Here is a 25,630-nt window from a genome sequence, read left to right as displayed (position 1 = left end):
TCTCAGAACTGAAGTTGCCGCCCAATTCGCGGTAGGTAATGCCGGGCGTTTGGAGTAAAATTTGTCACATTCACATACGTGACGCACAGCTGGCGTTCCCGGAGACGCCGCAGCGACTTGTGATACGAAAGAATGCTAGCGGTAAAAGGCGCTAGTTGTACCGAAAGGTGCAGTTCTTTTTTTTATATGTATCACGCTCCGGTTGGGTCGAAACTGTATTTGAAGTACTTTTCGACAATGCCGACGTCGAAGCTTTCCACGATGGTCACGTTGCGCCTCACGTGTGGCAGGATCTTGGGCTCCCACGCGTGGACGAGTTGGCCTCTGGTGTACGCGCCGCACCTCTCGACGTTCACGCGATGCTGTAGAGTCTGGGCGACGCTCTCGGGGACCGCTGCTGCGAGAACCGCGAGGAAGTCTCCCGCGCTGAAGCCGCCCGGACTCTGGCCTCCGCTCAGGCAGCACTGAACAGTGTAAGCCGTGGTGTCCCGCAGAAACTTCTGAAGCCGGCCCGACTTGTTCGTGATGCTGTAGTAGGTGTCCTGAGAGTGGGAGAGGCGGAATATTCATAGTGTTAGGTACGGAGGCCAACAGGAAAGGTTTTGGTTGGGCGTTCCCTACACAGGGGAAGGACACGGAGGGAAGATATAATAAAGAAAGCGTCTCGATATTGTGCGTCGGATGAGGTTTCCCTACGATGCGGGAATACTTCGCCGGCTTACTTCAGAGCCCGGAAAGAAATAACCACGTTAGTAAGGTATCACCGTGCAAACAACTTTATTGGATGTTACTGAGAACGCCCTAAAGCTTTTCAGCTAGACTTATGCCCTAAAACAAATCTCTAAAATGGTTTACAACTACTTAAACGCCGCTGATTAGATTACTAATCGCGCTTCGGAAAATAGACTATGCAAATGGAGACAACTGCCAACAGCTTGTCGTTGGTCCAACGTGTACCACTCTATGTTTAAAATTTGGTTCTACTTACTTTGGGGGTACGATGCGTATTGTACTGAGGAGATTACACCAGGGAATAGCGTGCTATATTCGTCAACTAATCAGAGACCAAGCCATCTGTTTCGCGAATTCACATCGTTCTCCCTTCATCCTTTAGCTTCCCTTTTTGTTTTCGAAGCTTTTTGTCTATAACAATATACAGGGCGCACCAGCTATCATGCATCCCATTTCTTTTTTAAAATATGAGGGTCATTCTGCGCGAGGATAATCAAGTGCACATTATTCACAGTCAAGTGGAGAAGCCGCCAGTAATACATCTGTTGATTCCACTCATTTTATTATTTATCGCAATTTGCTTTTTCTTTACTTGCTGCGCTGAAGTTGTGCAAAGATTAAAGCAACTTGAAACTGGCATATTTTCAGCGAGGTACTTTTTACCCGTTTATATGGGGGCGTGCTGCTTCCTTGATGCGGGTAGATGGTTGGTCATGTACAGTCGCGGACAGAATAAAATGGACCACGGGATTTCCGAAAACGTTCAGTTCCCGAGCAGCCTATAGCAGTAACCAGTAAAACTGCCCATGACAACGTTGTTAGCATATCCTAGTCCAGGTCCAAAATGCAAATACCAGATTGCGTTGTGAGGTTGCGGAGATATTCCGCTTTTTCTTAGATTTCATGGTCCGTATTATTCTGTCCGCGACTGTACGTGATATATACATTTTTTTATTTCTCGTGGTCTTTCTTTATCAGCCCGAAAAAAAATTAATGGACAGAAACGTATTTGGCTGGAAGCATGACAGGTTTTTTTTAATTCGCTATAAATTCTTCATTGACAGCACGGCTTTCAAAGTAGTAATTAAAAATATCGGACTGTAAAGTTGGGGGGGGGAAGGGGGGAGGGGGGCTGGCTAGCATGAACAAAAATAATTACTTGATTTTCCTCAAGTAAAATGGCCCTTCTTTTTTTTGGAACGTGATGTGCGATAGCTGGGACATCGTATATATTGGTACGTGTACTTGTTTACCTTTTTCGGGTGACCGCTTTTCACCATCTAACAAATGCTATCGCTCAGCGCGGGACGCGCCCGCATATATCGGAAGTTTCTCGAATGTTATCGATGGTTCTATCTATTGTCTGTTGTCACCGAAGCTTGTGTAATCTGATTGCATGTGCGACGCGAATTGTGTAGAACTTTCTGGAAGACGCGCGGGCACACGCGGTTACTCTGAAACGATCGATGACTAACGTATAAAAGCCGACGCGCTGTAAAAAAAGCCGACGGCTGATTTTCGACGTCATCGAGCATTCGATAAACAGCAGTTTCAAAGCATCGCACACATAACTGAAGAGTGCGCTCGACCACTCCGCCAGAGCCCTTACCGAGTTTGGACGCGAGAACGGGACGCTATTAGGCAACAAGTCGACGAAATGCTGCGCGACGACATCATCCAGCCGTCGAGAAGCCCGTGGGCATCTGCTATTAGGCAGTTCAGTACTGCGTACGTAGCGTACGCAACGGCGTTGCGTGCGTAAGATCGCTACGTTCTGCGAAGTGCGCATGTGCAGAACGCAACACGAACGGTACGTGATGCGTACGCGGCCGCTGCGTACGCACGCATCCGATTCTTGCGTGCGTGCGTAGGGAGCCTTGAGTGCTGCTCTCGTGGTTCTCGTTTGTTCGGGAGAGCGCGAGACAAAAGAGTTTCCCAAAATAGCAGCGTCAAAGGCGGCCAGCGGACGGCTGTACTTTTCAATGGTCTACGATTTGGCTTTGCTGCGTGAAGTGCACGTTGTTAAGAAAGGCCAGCTGCAGTGCAAGTTTTGCCGGCCAGTTTCGATTGTGGCGGCAACTTTCCTTGGCGTTACGCTCTAGCCTCGTCGCCGTTGTGACTGAATGAGTTCGACGAAGCAGGCTTTGTGCCGCAACACGACACCGCCTACCCGGGTCCGCCGCGAGCGGGGGAGATGCCGCGGGAACGTCTTCGAAGGCCTCTTCCCACGCGCCGTCCAAGACGCAAGACAATGGGCACGCGACCGCGCTGTCGGGGTCAGCTCCGAGTTCTACGAAGTCCGTGTGACGTCGGTTCCGGACCGTGAACCTGTGTGTGTGTGTGTGCGTGCGTGCGTGCGTGTGTGTAAGCCGTCCCGCGGAGAGGCGGCCTGTTTACAATGACTGGACGAACGTTTCCGTCACTTGGGTATCGGGGGAGGACCGAGTGTTTATAAACCGCTGTTGTGCGGCTGCTCAGGACACTCTCTCAAGCAGTCATGGTAGACTGACACCTCTCTAAAACAGTCATGTTGGACTGATGTACTTTCTCTTGCAGTCATGCTAGACTGATGTAGATACTGTAAATAAACCCATATTCCTCGTTCTCGATGAGAAGCAGTCCTTCCCTTCATCAACGTCCTCAGCGTGGATAAGTTGGACGACGGCATGGGCCAGCTACCTTCTAATTCATGCCCGACCCCAATCTTGACAACGGATCACGAGCGATGAGATTGAGCCCCCAGTCCTGACAACGTGCAGAAGCGATTCCCGGTTCCTGCACGGTGGGAATGCATAGCAAAAGTAACTGTTTTTGAGAAATAGTTCAGTGTGTCTTGTTTGCGCGAAAGGGTCGACCTGCTTTTGGCGCAGTTCGTCGCAAATGACCGTGCCCGCCTCGGAAAGCAAGTACTCGGTTCTTATTTTTCTCGATATGATACGTGTATTTCATCCGTATTAAAAGGAGAGTCTCTTAAAAGCCTAAATATAGTTCGACGAAGCGGGAACGCGCCCACATGTTACATCACGTTAGCGAGATCAACAGCGTCTATATAGTTCGGCCGACACTTCGACGTACTGGCGGACGCGGCCAATGCGCTCCGACGCGCCCGGCGTCTAACGCTCGCCAGCTTACGTACGTACGTAGGCATTTCGCCGTACTAAAAGCTGTGGCGCAACACGTGCTCCTGCGTTCCGCAAAGCGCTTGCGTGCTGCGTATACGTATCGTCATGGCGCCGTACTGAAGCTCTCTATTGTATAAACGAGCTGGGACATGGTATATATTGATACGTGTGCTTGTTTATCTTGTTCGGGTGACCGCTTTTCACCATCTAACAAATGCTATCGCTCAGCGCGGGACGCGCCCGCATGTATCGGAAGTTTCTCGAATGTTATCGATGGTTCCATCTGCTGTCTGTCGTCGCCGAAGCTTGCGTGATCTGATTGCATGTGCAGTGAGATCGGTGTAGCACTTTCTGGTAGAAACACGGGCGCCAGCGATTACTCTTGAACCTTCGGTGACTCACGTATAAAAGCCGACGCGCTTCACCGGCGGGTCAGATTTTCGGCAATCGCCGACTGTTTTCGCCGCTATCCTTACGCTTTAAGTGTAACTTGCTTTTGTGGGCACAGGTTCTCCCAATAAAGAGTTAAGCTATTGATAGTTTGCAGTTGTGTTTCTTCACTGTCACTACCACGTAACAACACATATATATATATATATATATATATATATATATATATATATATATATATATATATATATATATATATATATATATATATATATATATATAATCAGGCACGTACGCAGGATATTTTTCGGGGGGGGGCACCCAAGGTAACTTTTCCATGCAAATGATGGGGAGGGTACATTTACTAGTACAAATGTGAATAATCCCACCATTCCCCATAACTACCAGAAAAGCCGCAAAAGATAATTGAAATAACATGTATCTAACAGGTACGCCTGTGAGATACGCCTGTTCTTTACTTGGCAAACAGCGAACCACATCAAATGAACTCGCGCATGAAATATTGGCAGGAAGAACCTTGCCAAGAACAAGTTAACAAGCGAAAGTGCCAAATAAAGATCTATGGTAGCGTTTTTTGGGTTAGCTCTGGAAGAATTACGGAGAAATGAATATTTTTGCAACAATCACAGTTCTTTTGGATCCCTCGTTTACTGCTCTACCTAGTGCCAAAACCGACTCGTGTTGTTATTTCGGAAGTTACGTGACGATGCATGGTCACGAGTCCCGTAAAAGCGCGTAGAGAGCAGGATGCTGCGGTTCTAGAGATACTGCGCCCACCACAGAAGGTTAGAGAAACACCCCCATTAGCACAACAGGGAAATGGCTACGTCAGGTGGCTCGATTGATAACAGTAGAAGCGTCATGCAAAACACACGGAATTATTCTCCACATCCGGCGGCGTTTTCTCTGCTTCCTTCTTAAATAAAAAGATGTTGATTAATAAATATTTTTACAAACAGTTTTCGCTTTTCCTCCCTGTTTGGCTGCCACCTTGGCTTTCTCCTTAGTAGATCGCGTAATTTCTCATCTTGCGACTCTTGTTTCCAGTTGCCAATTTAGCACGGAAAGTGCTGTAGAATAAGGGAAAACCAGACGAGGTAACGAGTGACAGTCACGTTGCTTATGGGTTTAAGGGTTATTGCAGGGTCTGATGGTAGACGCTGTTTCGCAATATTTTAGTTTCCACCTTATCTAACGCATATCGCGGATATATAGTTCCGAGGATCTGCCAGCGTCGCGGGGAGCCGTCACTCGAGGAAATAATGCAGCAAAAGGAAAAGTTAAACGCAATTGTCGTTTTCTCCGGCCGCAACTCGTTCCACAAGCATACAGGCCAGCTGACTATGAACCGAATCCCTTTCCTGGCCCCCGGATCAGTCTAAACAAAGAAGGTCGAACTAACGATGCAACAGCGTTGCGCGTGATCGTTGAATAGATGGTGAAATAAAAATTACGTTGGGCATTATAAATAAATACTACAAATAAAACAAAAATTATGCCCTGCCTGCTGCAATAGATGGTGACAAGTGAATTGGTCTTGAGTTAATCGCGCGGCCACCGAATTGATGAGAATTCTCAACTGGCCTCCACACCCCAGAAGATGCCGATAACTACCGCCATCCAGAAGGAGTGAAAAAACTGACAACTGTTCTACTCTTTGAAGATGGAGTGGCAGCGAAAGCTGACAGTCAAAGCTCTCAGACGAAAAGCAAAGTGTTGTACATCCGCTGCGGGTCGACCTGAAGCTGTGGTGTAGCCAGAACTTTTTTCGTTCGGGGGGGGGGCTCACGTTGTACTTCGGCGACCTCCTTAAGAGGAAGCTTTAGCTCGGGTACTCCTATCTAAATACTTGTAGAAGGGGAATTCGTTTTTCTCGGCAACCACTGCACCAGATTTGACGATGTTTGTTACATTTAAGAAAGCATAAATTCTAGCGACTGCTGGTTTCGAATTTTTCATTTAGGTTGTCAATATTTTATTAAAAATTTGCCAAAATCGCAAATTTTCAGAAAACAAAACAATCAAGTTTATAGCTCTGTAACTCATTAATGAAAAATGACATCACAATTCTGTGAATTTCAACTAATAGCACATCTGCAGCGGACAAATTTGATATTTTACACATGAATCTAAAAAAAATAGTATTATGGAAATGCGGCTTTTGCAGAACCCTTGCACACATCGTAACGAATTCACGTAAGATACAAATTGACGTACCAAATTTATCCGCTTTGACTGTTATACTAGATGCCGTTGACAGAACCGCGATATCTGTTCCTGATAAAGAGCTATCAGATTGTAAACGTCGTGCTTCTATTATTTTCGAACTTTCAAATTTTTCGATACATTTCAAACAAAATTCAGGCCCTAAATCTAAACTCCGCTTTCAACAGACACTAAAATTTAACTTTCTCTCTCAAATGGAGCAAATTTCATTAAAAGCAATCTAGAGGTTATCTCAGAAAAGCGTTTCTGTGTTTTACGTGTATTTGAATAGGCCGCGTCGGAGTTGGCCCGAGCTAAACATTCCTGTTAAATAATTTATCGAGGGATCAAATACATGAATAATAACTGCATTACCATTGCCAATGGTGCTGCAAACGAGTTCTAGAACGCTACGCACTGTCAAAACAAGCAGAATGTCATGTTTCATAAAAGAATATACTCCTATGTGCGGAAAATTGTGCCCAAAATAACTGATACCAATGCTTCCATTTTTTTTGTCTATTTAATAAGTCCCGAAAATATCACACGAACTTTAGAACAATTTCAGTTCGAAACCAGCAAAGCAGTGCATGTCGCTCAAATGAAAAATGTAAAGGCCATGAAGTGAAGAAGTTGATGACAAATCTGTTAATAAAACTTTGTCATTCAAGAACCGTGTTTACATCCATGTACGTACGCAACAGCCAGTGAAAAATCTCGATGACGTTGGCATTCATTCCAATGTATTACGCAGGAGCAGCTGTCACCGGCCGTGTATAGTGAGTAATTCCACCGAAAATATAGTCGCAACAGAGAGCACGTATAAAAAGCAGGAATTCTGCAGAATATACGAGGGCGAGTCAAATGAAAGTGAGCCAATGCAAATATATGACAAACGGGGAACTTTATTTAAAAGTAGCCTCCATGAGAATTTATACGTTTGTTCCATTGACTAAGGAGTCGCGTGATTCCGGTCTCATAAAATTCCTTGGGTTGCTGCATTAAAAAGTCCGCAACTGACTCTTTCACGTCATCGTCCGACACGAATCTGGTTTCCTTGAGCTGTTTTTTTTTTTCGGTTGCCCCAAAATGTGGAAGTCGCAAGGCGACAGGTCTGAGCTGAATGGCGAATGTTGCAGCGTTTCCCACTTGAACTTTGCCAGTTTTGTATTAAACACATCAGCAATGTGGGGACGGGCATTCTCGTGGAACAAGATGACCGCATTCGTCAATTTTCCACGTCGTTTGTTCTTGATTGCAGGACGCAGCCGTTCCGTCGTTTCACAGTATCGGAATCAATTGATAGTCTCTCAAAATTTAGCAAATTCTATCCGTAATGGGCCCTGACGATCGAAAAAAAAAAAGTCAACAACACCTTTCCGGCAGAAATGACGGCCTTTGCTTTCTTTGGGCGTGGTGAATTCGAATGTTTCCACTGTAAGCTTTGCCGTCGTGCTTCAGGCTCGTGATAGTGGCACCATGGTTCCTCCCCGATCACAATTGCAGACAAGAAGTCGCCACCATCATTTCGATACCAGATCAGACGAGTCAAGGCAGCGCCGAACCTCTCCGTCTTCTGGCGGTGGTTCAAAATCTTGGGCATCCATTGCGCACACAAAAGCCGATAACAGAGATGTTCATGAATTATGGCGTGAACCGAACCGTGACTGACGTTCACACGCTCTGCCAGTTCATCGATGCTTATCCTCTGTTCTTGTCTCATCAGCTCATCAACCTTTGCAATTTTGGTAAAGGTGATTTCACGATGGAAATTAGCCCCGGTTTGGATCGTCTTTGCAATTTTCACGTCCTTCTTTGAACCATTTGCTCCAACGCTTCACAGTGACCAATGAAATGCGATGTTCAACGTACACGGCAGCCATACAGCGTCTAATTTCATTTTGGGAAATACCTTCGCAGTCAAAAACTTCACGGCACCACGCTGTTCAACTTTTGGAGTTTTCATTATGTCACGCAACCATGTTCAACCCAGTGTATGACAGCATTACAGAACCTTTATCCTCACACCTGCGTGTCACTTTTGTAAATGAGACATCCCTCTCTTCTACGCAAATGCCTCGCAGATAATGAACCGAACTATTATTGCGCGGGGTGGTTAGGCTCACTTTCGTTTGACTCGCCCTGGTACATTAGAAATGCCAAGATACAATGGGATACACAAATGCAAGATAGAGCTTGATAAAGGGCAAAAAGAAAATGTCACTGGATAAAAAGTTCGCTGCACGTATACACGAAACCTCGCAACGAGATATTTAAATATACGTATAAGTCTCCAATAAATCTACGTATCTAAGAAAAAGTCACAGTATATAATGCGTCAAACAAGGCAAATAAACATGTTGCGCAATCACAGATTCACAGAATTTGGATATCGCCCCCATTCCATCCACTCCCGCCGATGTATCGCGCGCGATGGAAGACGGCTGGCTTGCTCTGTGCCTTTCTCCTTTGCGCACGCAAGACAGTCACCATCGTCGGCACACCCATTCCAGCCCCCCCTCCCCTTGCGCTTTCACTCGCACATACAGCATGCGGCGCTCGGTAACGATGTTATCGCCCTTGGTCTTTATACGAAACATGAGGGCGACGATGACGGCAGAAAAGAGCCTGGAGTATCCATATAATTGCTATCGCAATAATATAATGAGAGTATCCGGCAACTGAAGCGTGCCATGACCCATTACTTTCCGCAAAGGAATACGTAACAAAATCGAACTTTCATCATGCGACAATTTGCTGCGCCGCAACAATGTATTTTTCTTCCCTTTTGTGGGGCGGGGGCACCGAAAGGAATATAGGCAAAAGAAAATATGTTGGCTACGATCGAATGCCTATATTGCGCACCTAATGTGGCTACCGAAGAAATATAAAAGAAAAACGTGGGACGCTTGGTCCACCAAGAACCATACGCATACTACTCGGTATCCTACACCGGCGAGACAAGTCTTTCTGGAGAGGTTGCGCTCAAGCGAATGCGGTGCAATTCATTAAGTCCCCACAGTGATAGCGGCGAGTGACCGTTGTTTCTTTTTCTCGTCTGCTACCCAGAAAGTGTCCAAAACTCTGCCATGCAAAAATCAACTCGGCCAGAGCAAACCGAACGCGCACCGAAGTGCGCCGCGCGGTGGTCGAGGGAACACGAGAAGAACGTATGCGCTCTGGCTGGCTCTGGCAGCCCGTGGGTAGGGTAGCGAGAACAAAAAAATTGACGACGCTCAATGTGTCCTCACGTATAAAAGTCAAAGTAGAAAAAATAAATAGGAACGTAGTTATCTTGGCTGGCTTTAGTGTCTTGACATGGATGTTCTGGCGTAGGTGAAAATTTTTTTTTGATATTTTTTATGTGACATGACGGCACAAATGAACTACCACAACGCTTCGTCCCATCGGACCTCGCCGCGTGTTTTATCAACTTGTCTAATAGTATGTTGAGTTGGCTTGTTTCGTTGTATGTTCCGATGTAAGACTTTAGAATAGTCAATGCACCTTTGGCGTCAAATGTTTATAACAACATTAAACACACAAAATTCCGAAATTGAAAATCTAAAGCACAACTTTGGAAATGTCAACGCACCTTTCACATCAAAAGTTTATGAGATTTATACCCATAAAATTTCGGAATTGATATCCATGTGCTCTGTAGATTTTGCGGCCTCCGCGAGATGCCGCGGCGAGCCCGTTTGTCATCAAAACGCCCTTGAAACTGAAAAAATGGGGCTAATTGGCGTTATGTGACTCCCGGTACATGGGCGTTGCCGCGAAATCCAGCCCGAGTTCGCAGTGTTCGCGGTGAAATGTATTTTAGAGCATGAAAAAGACATTCTAGGCAAAATCCAGAATGATTTCCGGCGCCGGGGATTGCTTTGGTCGGCGGTGCATGGACAACACGAAACAATTTCGGGGGTGGGGGGGGGGGGGGCTGAAGCCCCATAAGCCCCCCCCCCCCCCCCCTGGCTACGCCCCTGGCCTGAAGATAGTGCAACATCGGGCCGACCCGTGGCAAAGGTGAAGCAGGCTTTAAGAACTCCCCATACGTCGGCCGATCACGAAGATATTGCAATACCGGGCCCACCCGCGGCGGAGGTGAAGCAGGCGTTAAGCGCTCCCCATACGTAGATCCATCCCGAAGGTAGTGCAATGCCAGGCCGACCCGCGGTGGAGGTGAAGCAGTCATTAACAACAACCCATACGTAGGCCGATGCCGAAGATATTGCATTACCGGGCCCATCCGCGGCGGAGGTGAAGCAGGCGTTAAGCGCTCTCCATACGTGGGCCCATGCCGAAGATTCCAAGGGTGCGTTATAGGTTCCCGAGTCCACAGGGGCATGTGCCATTGATCTTGGACCCTTTCTGCACTATCACCAGGATCGGCCCACGTGATCATTTTTTTCTGTTAACAGACGCCGAAAAAAAAGAAAAACTACGGAAGTTAGTCATACACTGCTCTCGCTGTAAAAGGCAGCAAAATGTGCGTGCACAAGACCTGTGCTCGAAGCACAGAGTAGTTGGCGCCGTACTCGTGCGTCATATTTTTTTTTTCTCATTTCATTAAATAGTAATGATTAAAAGCACTCCTTGGCAGCCTTCCAAATACTAACCCACGGCACTGTTGCCTGAAGGATTGCTTCCCAAGGAATAATAGTGATGGGACATGTGGCCCTTTGAAGAACAATAAACGCAGCTTCAGGATCCGTGAAAAAGTTGAATTCTGCAGTAGGACTGGCATTGCCTTTCCCTGCAGCAGAGAGAAAAAGAAGCAAGAATATTATGGGATATTTCATTGTATATATGCTCTTCTAGGTGTGGCGGCTGATCGCCGTACAGTCGGCAGCAAGAGTTTACGGGATGGGTGGTCCTCGACAAATGGGAATTCTTGCCAGTAGTCGAACAGCTGCGCCAATTGCGCCAAACGGCGCCGAGAGCGGCTCTGTGCGCCATCCTGCGCCAAAATGGCATTTTAGCGGAAAATTGCGTCAAGCGTGCTCCAAAGCCTACATAATTCCTCGTTCCGTCGATGGTTCGCAGCTAGCAAAACTGAAATTAAAACCAACAGCACGCTATTGTCATCATCACAGAAGGAAGCGGAAACCTGTCCATACAGTTTGTCACTACACAGTGAGAAACTATATATGGGCCTGTCGAAGTCGTCCGGTTCGTCATACGGACATTTTTTTTCTCTGTCGGATAGTGTAATGACGCTGTACCGTCTTGCTGGCGCTTTGTTAAGCTCTATCAATGTTGATGGGTAATAGCGGGGCTTTTCAAAAACAGCCGCTGCGATCAGAATCGCACGTGGTGCATGGTTCAGAATGGTATTGGCGAATGAGGTAGAATGTGGTACACGGCGAGAGCCGCCACTTCGATGGTTTCCGCCATGTTCGTTGACGGAAAACTCTTGCGTCAAACTTGGGTCACTGCGCTATTTCGGTGATATAACGCCACCGGTGGAAGAGCAAAATCCTATTTGCGTCTCACGCATGCGCAGTGGCGCCGACGCTATTTCTTTTTTTTTTCTTTTTTTTTTCGACCGCATAATCTTTGTAGCCCCTATTCGACAACTCCCTAATGTGCATGGCATGGCATGAGTATATTGCATGAAGTCGTGTTCAGTGCAGGCGTGTGCTTGACCGGTGTTACGGTGAGCCGAATTCGCCCGCAAGCCATGACTGTCGCACTATGCCTCATCCTGGGCTAATGAACACGTGTTTGTTGACGCTCTGTCTGTGGTGCCTTCTCTGCGCCGTATCGACGAACTCGGCTGCGCCCTTTGTGCGTCGCGGCGTGGGGGAGCGTGACGTCATTTCCTGGACATGCTTGCAAGGTTAGCCTTGCGCAAACCCTTCTACACAGCATATCGACTATAGTATTAAAAATTTCCTTGATATATGGTAAGCACCTGCGCCAAAAATGCCTGCTGCTCCACCAAATCCTCATTTTGCCTGCGCCCGGACCTGCGCCGAAAGGTGAAATGGCTGTTCCACCACTGCGTTGCTCTGTTGAGCTACGAAACTCGTGATTCAATCAGCGCAGGTTACCAGGACTACTGCATAGTGAGAACTTAAATTCCAGGCTATGTGTGTATAGAATTTGCGGTAATTCAGCTTTCCTTGCCAGTCCCGTGTCCTGTAAACTTTTGCGAACGACTGTATGTGTTGTCGCATGCACTCCGCAGGGGCCACCTTCACCATGGCGCCCTATTTACGGCAATATATCATACACACGGACCCTAGGTTCCCTCTGACCGTGACATTGCAACCACGAGAGTTGCCCATCATGCAGCTTTCGCGGTAGTGCTAGTGAACAGCCGTCAAGTCTCACGATGTCATGCTGCTCGCTAACTAACGAACGAGCAAGCTAATTAATTAACTGACCAAGCCTAACTAACTAACCAATTAACTAACAAACTCACTCGTTCACTCATCTCGCTCGCTCGCTCGCTCACTCACTCACTCACTCACTCACTCACTCACTCACTCACTCACTCACTCACTCACTCACTCACTCACTCACTCACTCACTCACTCACTCACTCACTCGAGGAGAAGCCTAAAGGGTATGACTGTCTTACTTGTAGCCGGACAATAACGACATTTCTTTTTCTTCGGTTCACTTAGCCTGAATATGAGTTAGTGCCTTAAAGGCAGAATAGGTGGCAGTGCGCCGACCTCTTCCGAACACAATCTCGATGCTCTGCCAGGTCAAATAGAGCAGCGACCATTGTGCCAGGTTGATAGGAAGTTTTGGCAGGCTATCGACCACCTGTTTGTCTCCTGAGCTTTCTCCATTTTTACGCAACCTCGTCTTCTTGTTATTTAACTGGACTGTGTGTCTGTGAGAGAGAGAGAGAGAGAGCGCATAGAGAAAATACAGGGAAATTAACCAGAAAGATGTCTTACTTGCAACCTTGCTCTGGAGAACTGGAAAAGTGACACACAGAGACAAGCACGTACCCAGGATTTTTTTTCGGAGGGGGCTCACCACCTCCATCATCATCATCATCATCATTATCATCATCATCATCATCATCAGCCTGTTTTATGTCCACTGCAGGACGAAGGCCTCTCCCTGCGATCTCCAATTACCCCTGTCCTGCGCCAACCGATTCCAACTAGCGCCCGCGAATTTCCTAATTTCATCGTTCCACCTTGTGTTTTGTCGTCCTCGACTGCGTTTCCCTTCACTTGGTACCCATTCTGTAACCCTAATGGTCCAACGGTTATCTAACCGGCGCATTACATGACCTGCCCAGCTACATTTTTTCCTCTTGATGTCAATTAGAATATCGTCTATACCCGTTCGCTCTTTGATCCAAACCGCTCTCTTTCTCTCTCTTAACGTTATGCCTAGCAATCTTCGTTCGATCGCTCTTTGCGCGGTCCTTAACTTACTCCCAAGTCTCTGCCCCATATGTCAGCACTGGCAAAATGCACTCATTGCACACGTTACTTTTCAATAATAATGGTAAGCTCCCAGTCCGGAGCTGGCAATGTCTGCCGTATGCGATCCAACCTATTTTTATTCTTCTGTGAATATACTTCTCATGATCAGGGTTCTCTGTGATTGACCTAGGTAAACGTACTCCTTCACAGTCTCTAGTGGCCAACTGGCGATCCTGATCTCTTGTTCCTTTGTCCGGCTATTTATCATTATCTTCATCTTCTGCATATTAATATTCAACCCCGCTCTTACACTCTCTCTGTTAAGATTTCCAATCATTTGTTTTAACTCGTCTGCATTGTTGTTGAATAGAACAATGTCATCGGCAAACCAAAGGTTGCTGAGATATTTGCCGTCGATTTTTACTCCTAAGCCTTCCCAGTTTAATAGCTTGAATTCTTCTAAGCACGCAATGAAGAGCTTTGGAGAATATGTGTCTCCCTGTCTGACCCCTTTCTCTATAGGTTTCTCCCTGCTTTTCTTGTGTGGAATTAAGGTAGCTGTAGAACCTCTGTAGATATTCTTACGTGAAGGACGAGTCAGTAAGACGAGAAACTATTTACAGATTATATTTACAACAACGGTTGCAGCGCTGACCGGTTAGATTCACAGCGCGAGCCCAGTTCGTTCTTCCTCCTCTTTTCTGGAGTGATGGCGCCCACGCGCCTCGTACAAACAAACAAATACCACACGCATGTAGCAATATTTTCCAAGCTTTTTACGTAAGCGTTCTGTACTCCTTCATTACGTAGTGCCTCTATGACTGCTGGTATCTCTACTGAATCAAATGCATTTTCGTAATCTATATAAGCCACGTGGAGAGGCTTATTGTACTCTGCAGATTTCGCGGTAACCTGACTGAGGACATGAATGTGATCCATTGTAAAGTATCTCTTCCTGAAGCCAGCCTGTTCCCTTGGCTGACAAAATCCTGTGTTGCCCTTACTCTATTGGAGAATATTTTGGTAAATATGTTATATAATACTGGGAGCAAGCTAATGGTTCTATAATTTTTCAATTCTTTAACGTCTCCTTTTTTGTGGATTAGTATAATGTCTGCATTCTTCCAGTTTTCTGGGACCCTTTCAGTGGACAGACACTTCGTATAAAGAGCCGCCAGTTTTCCAAGCATTATGTCTCCTCCATCTTTGATTAAATCGACTGTTATTCCACCTTCTCCTCCCGCTCTTCATCGTTTCATGTTTTGCAGGGCCCTTCTGACCTCATCGCTAGTTATAGGAGAGTTTCTGTATCCTGTTCATTACTGTTTCTAAGTGAGGTATCGTGACTCCTCTGGGTACTGTATACAGGTCAGCTTAGAATTTTTCCGCTGCTTTTACTATATCTTCGAGATTGCTGATGATATTATCCTTCTTATCTTTTAGTGCATACATCACGGTTTGTCCTATGCCAGGTTTCTTTTTTACTGATTTCAGGCTGCGTTCATTTTTTACGGCTTCTTCAGTCTTTCTCATGTTATAGTTTCGAATATCAGTTATTTTCGCCTTGTTGATCAGTTTTGACAGTCCCGCGAATTGCGTAACGCTGTGCGGCCGCCAGTCCCATACAACCGCGTAGAGCGCAGGACTCTGCGATTCTAGACGTACTGCGCTCACCGCGAAAGGTTAGAAAAACACCCACATAAGCACAGCAGAGAAGCGGCTACGTGAGGCGGTTCGACCGATAACTGTAGAAGCGTCATTCAAAACAAGTAATTGTTCTCCACTTCCGGCGGCGTTTTCTCTACTTCCTTTTTAAATAAAAAGATGCTGATCCATAAATATTTTCATAAACAACGGCTAACTTTTTTATTATTCGCTTTTGCTTGCAGTTTGGTTGTTGCCTTGGCTCTCTCCCTTAGTAGATCGCTTAATTTCTCAACTCCTTGCGATTTTTGTTTCCAGTTGCCAATTTTGCACGAGAAGTGCTATACAATTAGGGAAAAACAGACGAGGTAACGGGCGACAGTCATCTTGCTTATGGGCTTAAGGGTCATTGCAGGGTTTCATGATGTAGGCTCTTTCACGTTATTTTATTTCCCACCTTATCTAACCCATATCACGTGTATATGGTTCCGGGCATCTGCCAGCGTCGCGGCGAGCCGTAACTCAAGGAAATAATGAAGCAAAGGGAAAAGTTAAACGCAATTGGCGTTTTCTCCGGCTGCAACTCGTTCCATGAGAGTACAGACCAGCTGAATAACAGCCGCATCCCTCTCCAGGTCGGATCAGCCTATACAAAGAAGGTTGAACTAACAAAAGCAACAGCTATGCGCGTGACGGTTGAATAGATGGTGACAACTGAACGCATCTCGAGTTAATCGCGCGGGTGCGGAATCTATGAGAAAACTGTCCTTCACATTACAAGAGATGCCGATAACTACCGCCATCTAAAAGAAGTGAAAAAGGCAGCATAATATGCTGACCGATGAAGAGCTGCCAAGTCTCAACATTGATCTGGCGGCGCTTTAGGAATGTGTGAGGAGTGGTGGCATGGGTGGGGAGGGGGGGTATGCCACTTGATTTCGGGGGGGGGGGGGGCCCGGGCCCCCCCGGGCCTCCCCCTGGGTACGTGCCTGCACAGAGATTAGCAAAGAAAAGGACTAGTAGGAAAAACGGAGATGCTGCGCATAAAATTCTGCAACGGCACACGTCACTGCATCTCCCAGGCCCGCATACAGAGAAAACAGGAAGCGATCTAAGGGTCTAGCTGCCCATATAGTGCATGCGCACGTTGTCACGTGCTGACGGGTGCGAAAACGAAAGGTGCATGCGGTCACTCACCATAAAGGGTTCCACCCAAGATGTATACGTGGCGGATGCCCGCAGAAATTTCGGGTGCCGCGAGCAGCGCGATGGCCAAGTTTGTCAAAGGGGCCATCAGGACGAGAGTTAGTTGTCCTCGGTTATATTTCACCGCTTGGATCATTTTGATGTAGCCGGGAGTCTGGGGATCAGCAGCTGGGTTTCTCGACATCGGGTACTTAGCGCTGACGCCTCCGAAGTTGTCGGGACCGAAGTACGTCTTCTCAGTGCGCCCATGGCCATCGATCGGTCGGTCGGCACCTTTGTAAACTGGCACCTGCGAGAAGAGGTTGCCAATAACGCCGCACCTGTTAAAGAGGAGGCTTTAGCTCGGGTGCTCCTATCTAAATACATGTAAAAGGAGAAGTTGTTTTTCTGGGCAACCACTGCACCAAGCCTGACGAGGTTTGTTTAACTTAAAAGCAAAACCGAAAACCTAGTGATTGTTGGTTGCGAATTTTTTTGTTTAGGTCGTCAATTTTTTACTATAAGTTGGCAAAAACCGCAAATTTTCAGGAAAGGAAACTATTAAGTTTACAACTCCGTATCCCTGTAATGAAAAGCGATATGACAATTATGCGAATTGCATATCATAGAACATCTAAAGCGGACAAAATTGATATGTCAGACATGAATCTCAATATATTTAGTAATGTATAGATACAGCTTTTTCAAAACCCTTGCACACAACGTAACAAATTCACGAAATATATAAATTGACGTACAGAAATTATTCGCCTTGAATGATCTAACGGATACCGTTTACAGAACCGCGATATCTGTTTTTGATGCTTAGCTATGAAATTGTAACCTTCGTGCTTCTATTTTTTTTTTGACTCTCGAATATTTGAAGAACAATATTGAGGCCCTAAATCGAAGTTCCGCTTCAAACAGTCACTAGAATTTAACTTTCTCTCTCAAATGCAACAAATTTCTTTAAAGTCGGTCCAGGGGTTATCTCAGAAAAACGTTCTTGCGTTTCACATGTATTTGAATAGGCCGCATCGGAGCTGGGCCGGAGCTAAAGCTTCCTCTGAATTTCTGTTCGTTTATAAATGAGTAGCTGCGAATGGGCGGAGGTACAAAATGTCCCAGATGCTCCGTCTATGTCTGCTCTACAGTAAACCGTTTATAAAGCGATATATATATAGAATACAGGAAAGGAAGGGAGGTTAATTAACCACACGCGTATACGGTTTTCTACCCTGCCCTGGGGGAAGGGGCTATGGGGAAGAAGAGAGAGATGAGAGAGAGTAGATAGCGATTCAGCATATGCCTGTGACGACTCAGGGTTCACTCAACGGTCCGTGGCCTTTGCGTGTGGGCTGTTAACAGCATGTTGAACGAAATGCTTGCCATACATCCCAGACTATCTTATAACGCGTTTGCAGTTTGTTCCTTAGCTGTATTCCTTTCTATAGACTCCAAAGCGAAATGCTAGAACAGTTTAGGCTAGTTAAGCATGTGATATTGAAACTATAGTAGGTTTAGCCCTAAAACCATGCGGCCACGATGAGATACAAAAAAGCTCTCCTAGTTCAAAAGTCTACTTGTTTCAAAAGTCAGTGTATAGATAACAACGGCGAGTGATCATGACAGCGCTCGCAGTTGTAAAGCCACTGCTGTTTCCATAAAACCAGAGCTGCATGTAGCGTAGCATATATACCGTGTCTACCTGTCTTTTGTTCTTTTTTGTCCCCCCAGTGTTTCCCGTTTTACCGCTAAAAGCATAGGACTTAGCAAGCGCAAAGCGACCTGAACCAAGAATGCACTACATTTTTCAATTTGGCACTCAAACTGAAGCACCACTGATGTCAGCTGTCAGCGCAATACGTCATTAATTTGTGCTTTCGCGTATCTTTTGTCCTTTTTGTTATGGCAAAACTTTCTAAAACTTGTGAGTTGGGGTCGTTGCATATTTTCGGACGCCTTGTACTCCTTCTTTTATCTATAAACACTCAATGGACGTCCAACAGGCGCTTTCGAAATTCCTGTCACAATGGGAGATGGTGTGGCGATGCCAACGGTGACATCGATCACCCGTCGTCCATTTTGGTTTTCACCTTGACCTGTAAATTAAGAGCTCACGGTAACACGGGCCTATTTGTTATGCTGGAAGTGTAATAGAAGCCTACTGTAATGTTGCGCATTAGTTCCAGCACAAACAATGCCTTTCAGCTGCAGAAATGGAGAGAAAGCTTTAGCGAAATAACACTTCTGCATAGCATTTTTTAAGCTCGAAAATAACTAATGCCCAATACGAATGGTTTCCAGGCTTTCTGTGTATGTTGGTGGTGCTATCACCAGTCCTTCATTGTCTGATTGTTCGATAAGTCTAGAGCAACATCAGCGCTATGAGCGATACCACAGTGGAACGCTCCGGATTTGGACCCCCAGGGTTCCTTTGACCACCAGGATAACGTGTGCCTAAACCTCAGTACAGTGGTATCAAACAAATCCTCAGAGAAGAGTAACACATTCAGGGAGCCTGCGCCGGAGCTTGGAGCGACGACTTGGGTCACCTGCGGTTGGATGCCTCATCGAGGACGAAATCGACCTCGGGTGAACCAGTCGGCTCCCCGGGAGAGAGAATTTCGGCAACGATTGGGCGCTATAGTATGAACGAGAGCTTTAGAGAAAGAAAAAGACAGTTGTAGCTCATCTCCACTGCTCGTTTCAAGCGCTGTTCAAGTTCGTCGAAAATTTCTCATATACCTAGGCGCGTTCCTGGTCGCCTGCGTGCGTACCGCTCCTGCATACCCCTCCTGCATGGGCCCTAGCTTGGGCTTGCAGTATTTTGTAAATAAATAAATAAAGATTTTCCGGAACCACGATGTTAGAACCATCTAGAAATAATGCTATATTACGCTACCTACCGCGATGAGCAAAACCCGTCCATCGCGGATAAATCACGGGAATATTTAGGCAGTTAAGATTCATGTAAACGGCTTAGACTGAACATAGGAGAGTGTGGGTGTTGGCCAGTTGGTTATTCGTGATCTTGGGAAGTTACCGCAGGCAAAACGCGAGATTTGAAGAAAGGGTCAACGCGAAGCGGTACTGACAACTGATGATTTAATGAAACGAACGCCAAGTTATATAGATCAGACAGACGCGTGCCTTCACAACCGATTTCACCAGACATGTCTCCGTCCCCTTTTCTTAACTTTATTTCCCTTTTATTCCTGTTTTGTTACGACCTTCGCGCGGCGACGGCGACGTCATTCATTTCTATCTTTTAACACCACCAATGATTTATTATTATTATCATTATTATTATTATTATTATTATTGTTGTTGTTGTTGTTGTTGTTGTTGTCGTCGTCGTCGTCGTCGTCGTTGTCACATATATAAATCAGTTATTCTTATTTTGCGCTTAGAAGAACCACAGCTCGGTGGCCTGTCGAGGACGGTTTTCTTTCTGATCATATTTTTTTTTCAGTTGTTTCTTATGGCTTATATAAAGGCACCAATCATCTACACTTACACTATTATAACGATTAAATCTCTTAACTTTACAAATTACGCATTTTTGTACAAATTCAAGGCATTACACTTTTCGCGGGACAGACAGATTTTCCCGGGGTACTCGCAAAATAATGCTCACCCATAATAAGCATGCCACGGCAGGGATCGCAGCACAAGTTGGGCCCCGCATCTGTCCGCCATGTCGAACAACGCCTCAAAGGGAGCTGAAAACAGCCGAGCCACCCTGCCAATCCGGAAGCGACGGCAACGTGTCGTCATAGCTGCGGTGAAAATCCCAGTCTACTCGGCGGATCAACGGACAGCGCTCCGTGGCGAGCGGGTGATTCAAATCGACCAGTGGAAAACACCACATCATTTTCGCGTGACGTAGTGCACGGCATGCTGGATGATTCGAGCCGTTTTGCCCAACCAACCAATCAGCGCGCGCTGAGAGAGACATACCACCGAAAGTGATCCCCCGAGAATACACGTACCCAGGTTCGTTGCCCCTCCGACTCGTTGCGCTCTACTCACGTCCCTTCGGTCGACGACGTTCAGTGTCCTGAGCGTGTTGTTGTAGCCGGTTTGCAGGTCGGCGTTTCCGGCGACCACGGTGATGGCTTCGAGGCGCACGTTCTGGAGTCTCGCCGCCAGCGTGATCGCAAGGGCGTCGTCTACGCCGGGGTCCACGTCGAGCAGAATCCTCAAGCAGGGGTCCCGATCATTTCGTCCGGACGAGAGGACGGCGTCAGCGTTTCCCGCCAGGAAGAGCGCGGCGCACGCGAGGCCTATACTCGTCCACATGAGTACGAGCGCTGCGTGACCCACTAGCCAGGTTTCGGATGAGCTACAGAAGTCACGGCGTCGCGTTTTACTGCTAGGCATAATGCAGCGATACACTTGCGATTCCGGATGTTGGAAGGAATCGTACAGCGAGGGCGAGAGGGACGTGCTCATCGTCAGGTGGAAGCCGAGAGGTATACCGTATGTACTCGCACAATGCTCGCCCTAGCATAGCGAACGCACTCCGCATATTGTCCATCGAACAAAAAAATATTTGCTCAATTAATTGTTGCCACCTCGAAATTTGCTGCAGTGACATTCGTATGCCTGCTTCGACGTCAGTGTTGACACCGACTAGAGAATATATGTCGGTCCAGAGTCACTTTATTTATCCGTTTAGTGCCTTAGCTGTAGTGTCGGCAAATGAAGGACCTTTGTAGTGCCTGTATAAGGTGCACGTGCTGTTATTGCAAAGGTAAGTGCTCTTTGGAAGTAATATCTAGCTTGAACTTTCAGTGTTGGGCCCGAGAACCCCTATTTAATATCACGTCATATCTCTCTCTCTCTTTTTTTTTTCTATTTAACGCCTACAACGTACTATGGGAAAATTTTTCTTCTAGTAAATAATGCACCCCGCCAACTCCGCATCAATTTTCCACGAAACAGAAATGCGACCCTTAGACGGACAGATACGGTATACTCCGTGAAAGCATCGTGTCGTCGCCAATTACTCGGTACTGCAAAAACAGGTGCACAAAAGCCGGTGTACTGCTGCTCACTGGGACAACGAATAATGAAAAGAAAAAGAATACATAATATTTTGACCGATCAAGGACTTAATATAGCATTAAAAATAATAGGGATTAACATTGATTAATGTAACTTCGAACCTGCTATGCAGGCGTACGACATTTCGCTTAAAAAGCAGGCTTCGTATCCGGAAGCCACTGCAAATAGAGGCTGGGCCCGAAAACATCTCTCGTTCTTTTTTTTTTTTTTTTTTTTTTTTTTTTGCAGTATAACACGCCGACCTGGCTTCATTTATTCTGCATCCGTTTTTGTGCGCTATATGGAAGCCAGGGCTGCACGTGCCATAGATGTAATTACTGCACTTGCTTTTTCGCGCTTTTTGTTCATCCCTAAAAAGCATACTCTCCCCCCCCCACCCCCCACCCTCCTGCAGGAGATGTTACCCCAACAATGCCCGAACACCATTCCACGTGAAAGAAAAAATAAAGGGACTTGTTCGGGTTTATATCTGGTCGTAGAGGGTATATTCGTGCAAACATACAGCGAGATTATAATTGAACAAAATTAGTTAGTGCGGTAAACTATTTAATTAGTTATTTCGCTACAGAACAATCCGCAATCGAAAACTCTCTGCAGAGCAACAAAAAAGCTGCAACAGGCTTTTCGGAAAGTTTCCATCGCTTGAATGGTAACGTCGAGGTATGATGTTCAGCGTGCAAAATAAAATGATTCGTTATGCCCTGTAAGGTTCAAGAAATAAAATAGGAGAGGTTCCACAATGTGTAGAAGCCAATAATCAAAACCGTGTCTACAATAATGTGGCTGCTGGTCACCTCGGTACTGGCAAAGTAAACACGGGACAAGTAATAACCGCGGTCTTTTATGTCTTCGCATAATATTACACATCAAAATCAGAGAGCCTTTTAGTTGAGATGGCAATTATGTGGAAACTCATGGCGAAGGTTCGCCGTCGCCGTCGTGTTCGCAATAAATTTATGTAAATGTGTGCTACATGTTTATCTACGCCCTATGCGCAAACTACATATGCTGTGCTATTCAACCGCCAAAGTTGCTGAAACCAGGTTAGAGTTGTTGACTGAATCATTCCTCATGAGTTCTGACAATTGCAATGCGCGAGCGAGAGTCGCGACAAATTTCATTGACAGCGCACGCGTATTCTCTTTAATCTTCTCAGACTTTCGAAAAAAAGTATAGAAGCAATATTCATGTTCAGAATGTGAAAGTTACGTGATTTCACTGGCGCACCGCTCCTTACGGGCAAACGCACTGGCGCCTGTGCGATGCAATCGCAGGCCCCACGCGGCGTGGTAATGCTCTTAAGTGTCACGTAGGAGCCTAGGTGCAACCACACAGGTCGCCTACGGGCGGAGTCGCAACCACCTACGGTTAGAACACCGTACGAGCATTTCAAGAGCTAAGCGGAACCTTGCTATCCCTGTGAGCGCTTCGACCATTGGGCGAAAGTGCCGTTATTTTTGTTTTATTTTTTAATTGCCAGGTAAAAATAATTTTGCTTTTGAAGGCGTGAAACTACTGCCTTATTGAAGCCTCCTCTATTCATTAATGTCTGCTTTTGAATTTTCTGGCAGAGAGATAGAGAAAAAACTTTATTGATCGGGTAATCGGAGTTATGGCATGTCTGGGTGGGGCCCTCAGTCCAGGGCTCCACTGGCTCTTGCGGCTCGCTGAGCTTGGTCCAGGAGGGCCAATTGGAATCCCTGATCCTCTCTTGTGGGTAGTGCCTGCCACTGCCGTACGAAGTCCGTGGCACTTAGAAAAGGTGAGTTGACGTTGCTTGGCCGAGCCGCACATTTCCACGTTATGTGGGCCAGCGTGGGTTTTGCGCCGAACCATGGGCAGGTGTCCGTGTAATGTTGGGCGCTTCTTATGTAAGAGGTTTAGGTGCGGGTATAAATTGGTTTGTATGCGACGCCAGTCTTGGGCTCGTGTCCTATTTAGTTTGGAGTGCGGAGGGCCGCAGGTCCGTCTCTCCCTCCTCTGATTCTCTAATATGGAGCTCACTGCGGAAGGTGGTTCCTCTAGGGTTCTGGCCGCTGCTCGGTCGTTGCTTCCTCGAGCTATGCGGTCTGCCCTTTCGTTCCCGTCGAGTCCGTTGTGCGCGGGGCACCACGTAATGCCGTGGTCCAGGTCCAGTCGTGAGCCGAGTATTCTTCGGGCGCTGCGCGGTAGCATTCCCCGCATGAAGAGTCGACACGCTGCCTGCGAGTCTCTAAGCACATGAGCCGACTGACCCTTGAAGTCCACGTCTCGCATCGCCAGCACTATTGCCGCTGCCTGGAAGTAGGGAGGAAATTATGTTTTTTTTTTTTCAATCTTCCAAGTTAGGAAATGAAAAAAGAAAAATGCACCGTAATTAGCTGGCAGAAATACAGGCGGAAACTGTACGATATCGAGCACCAACTTTTTGATTGAATTCCGTCCAGCAACTTTGATTAGTGCACGCATGCGTAAAATGTCAAGCCTTATGCGTCCGCCAGCAGAATTGCCTACATTCTTCCGCAGTATAAGTGCAGCAAATTTAAGTAGTGGAAATTATGCGGACAAATGCCTGCCACGATATATATATATATATATATATATATATATATATATATATATATATATATATATATATATATATATATATATATTGCTCAGTAACGTATCTTATCTGTCGCCACTCACATCAGCACATGCACCCCGTGCAACAGTCGTGTAGTCGCTTCGTTCCAATGAAAGTTTGCAACAGCAGCTGCTGGGGGCAAGTGGCCTGGAAACAAGGAAAACGCGCACGTGGTGGCATGCTGCTGGTATACAGTCGCGATTCGCCTCCTATATTTAATCTGGAGCGGAGCGCCCTACAAAGTACGCTTACTTGCGTTTGTACAAACTTACTTTATGATCTTAATGGGTCGAAGCAACAGGTTGCGTTGAGGTCGAAGCGGCCTTCGAAAACGCCCTCATTCCTCTCTGCTACATGTGGCCGCAGCTGGATGTAGCTGCGTCGGCAACTGCATCAAACGCATCCTTTGCGTTGTTGACGCACACAGGCGGCCTTGCGGAGAACGTGGCGGACAGTTGGGGTACCTTGGTGCTTAATCGAGGCGAGGGAATACGTCAGAAGAAGGATCGACAAGAAGAAAAAGAGACGAAACGAAGCAGAAGAGTACCATATGCAGGATGACGCTGAGGCTACCAACATTTGTCTCTTCTTTTTTTTTTTTTTTTTGCGAGGACGCCTACGAATCATCACGCCCCAGGCGGCGACCACGTTTTTATTGGAATATTCATTAATTCAATTATTCGGCTTTTCTTGCCCCGATAGCAGAACTTGGCTATCAGGTATGTGACTCCTGAATAACTGGGACTGCCATGGGCCTTGTGTAAAAGGATAAAAGCAAGCTTAATGAAAGTTTAGAGCAACGAAGAAAACAAAGCAATAACACAGGGGCCCTTTTGTCCTTAATCTTTAATCTTAAGCAATGCCGACGGATGGACGGACGGACAGTAAATGCTGTCCGCTGATCTTTTCAAGGTATTGGTGGGAAAGCGTTACATGTGCTATTTTTTTTAATTATACGAACACAACTACATCCACAATTCACCAATCCGGGGGGGAGCGCAGTCACGTGATATTCTCCATATTTCGCGGGGTTTATTTATCAGTCGGAAAAAAATTAGTACGCAATTATTACGTCGCTGAAAATACCGCAGTTAGATGACCCTTGGCTCTGCCTTCAAATGCCTCATTGACACTTTTGACTCGAAGAAAAAGCAAGAGTTTGCCGTAATAGTCCACAGTAGGGAAGAGCTATTACGTCAAACTCTTGCCTTTTGTTCGAGTTCTCGATGAATTCGGCTTCGCCCAGCCATCTG

At 46.4% G+C, this 25,630-nt stretch overlaps 1 protein-coding gene across 1 annotated transcript; it reads right to left on the bottom strand.

The window, feature by feature from the left end:
- Positions 1-191: 191 nt before the first annotated feature.
- On the bottom strand, positions 192-21,278 carry LOC126516363 (nucleoside hydrolase-like). Its single transcript, XM_055078226.2, has 5 exons — positions 20,735-21,278; positions 16,712-17,009; positions 13,388-13,408; positions 11,090-11,226; positions 192-542 (listed from the first exon to the last, which is right to left on the bottom strand). Exons 1-5 carry the CDS (start codon positions 21,155-21,157, stop codon positions 192-194), a joined length of 1,230 nt encoding a protein of 409 aa, XP_054934201.2. The 5' UTR covers positions 21,158-21,278.
- Positions 21,279-25,630: the final 4,352 nt, after the last annotated feature.

The sequence above is a fragment of the Dermacentor andersoni genome, chromosome 3, assembly GCF_023375885.2.
Source record: "Dermacentor andersoni chromosome 3, qqDerAnde1_hic_scaffold, whole genome shotgun sequence".
NCBI classification, from domain to species: domain Eukaryota; kingdom Metazoa; phylum Arthropoda; class Arachnida; order Ixodida; family Ixodidae; genus Dermacentor; species Dermacentor andersoni.
Note: the sequence above shows the minus strand (reverse complement) of the source record. Positions and strands in the feature narration are given on the sequence as shown.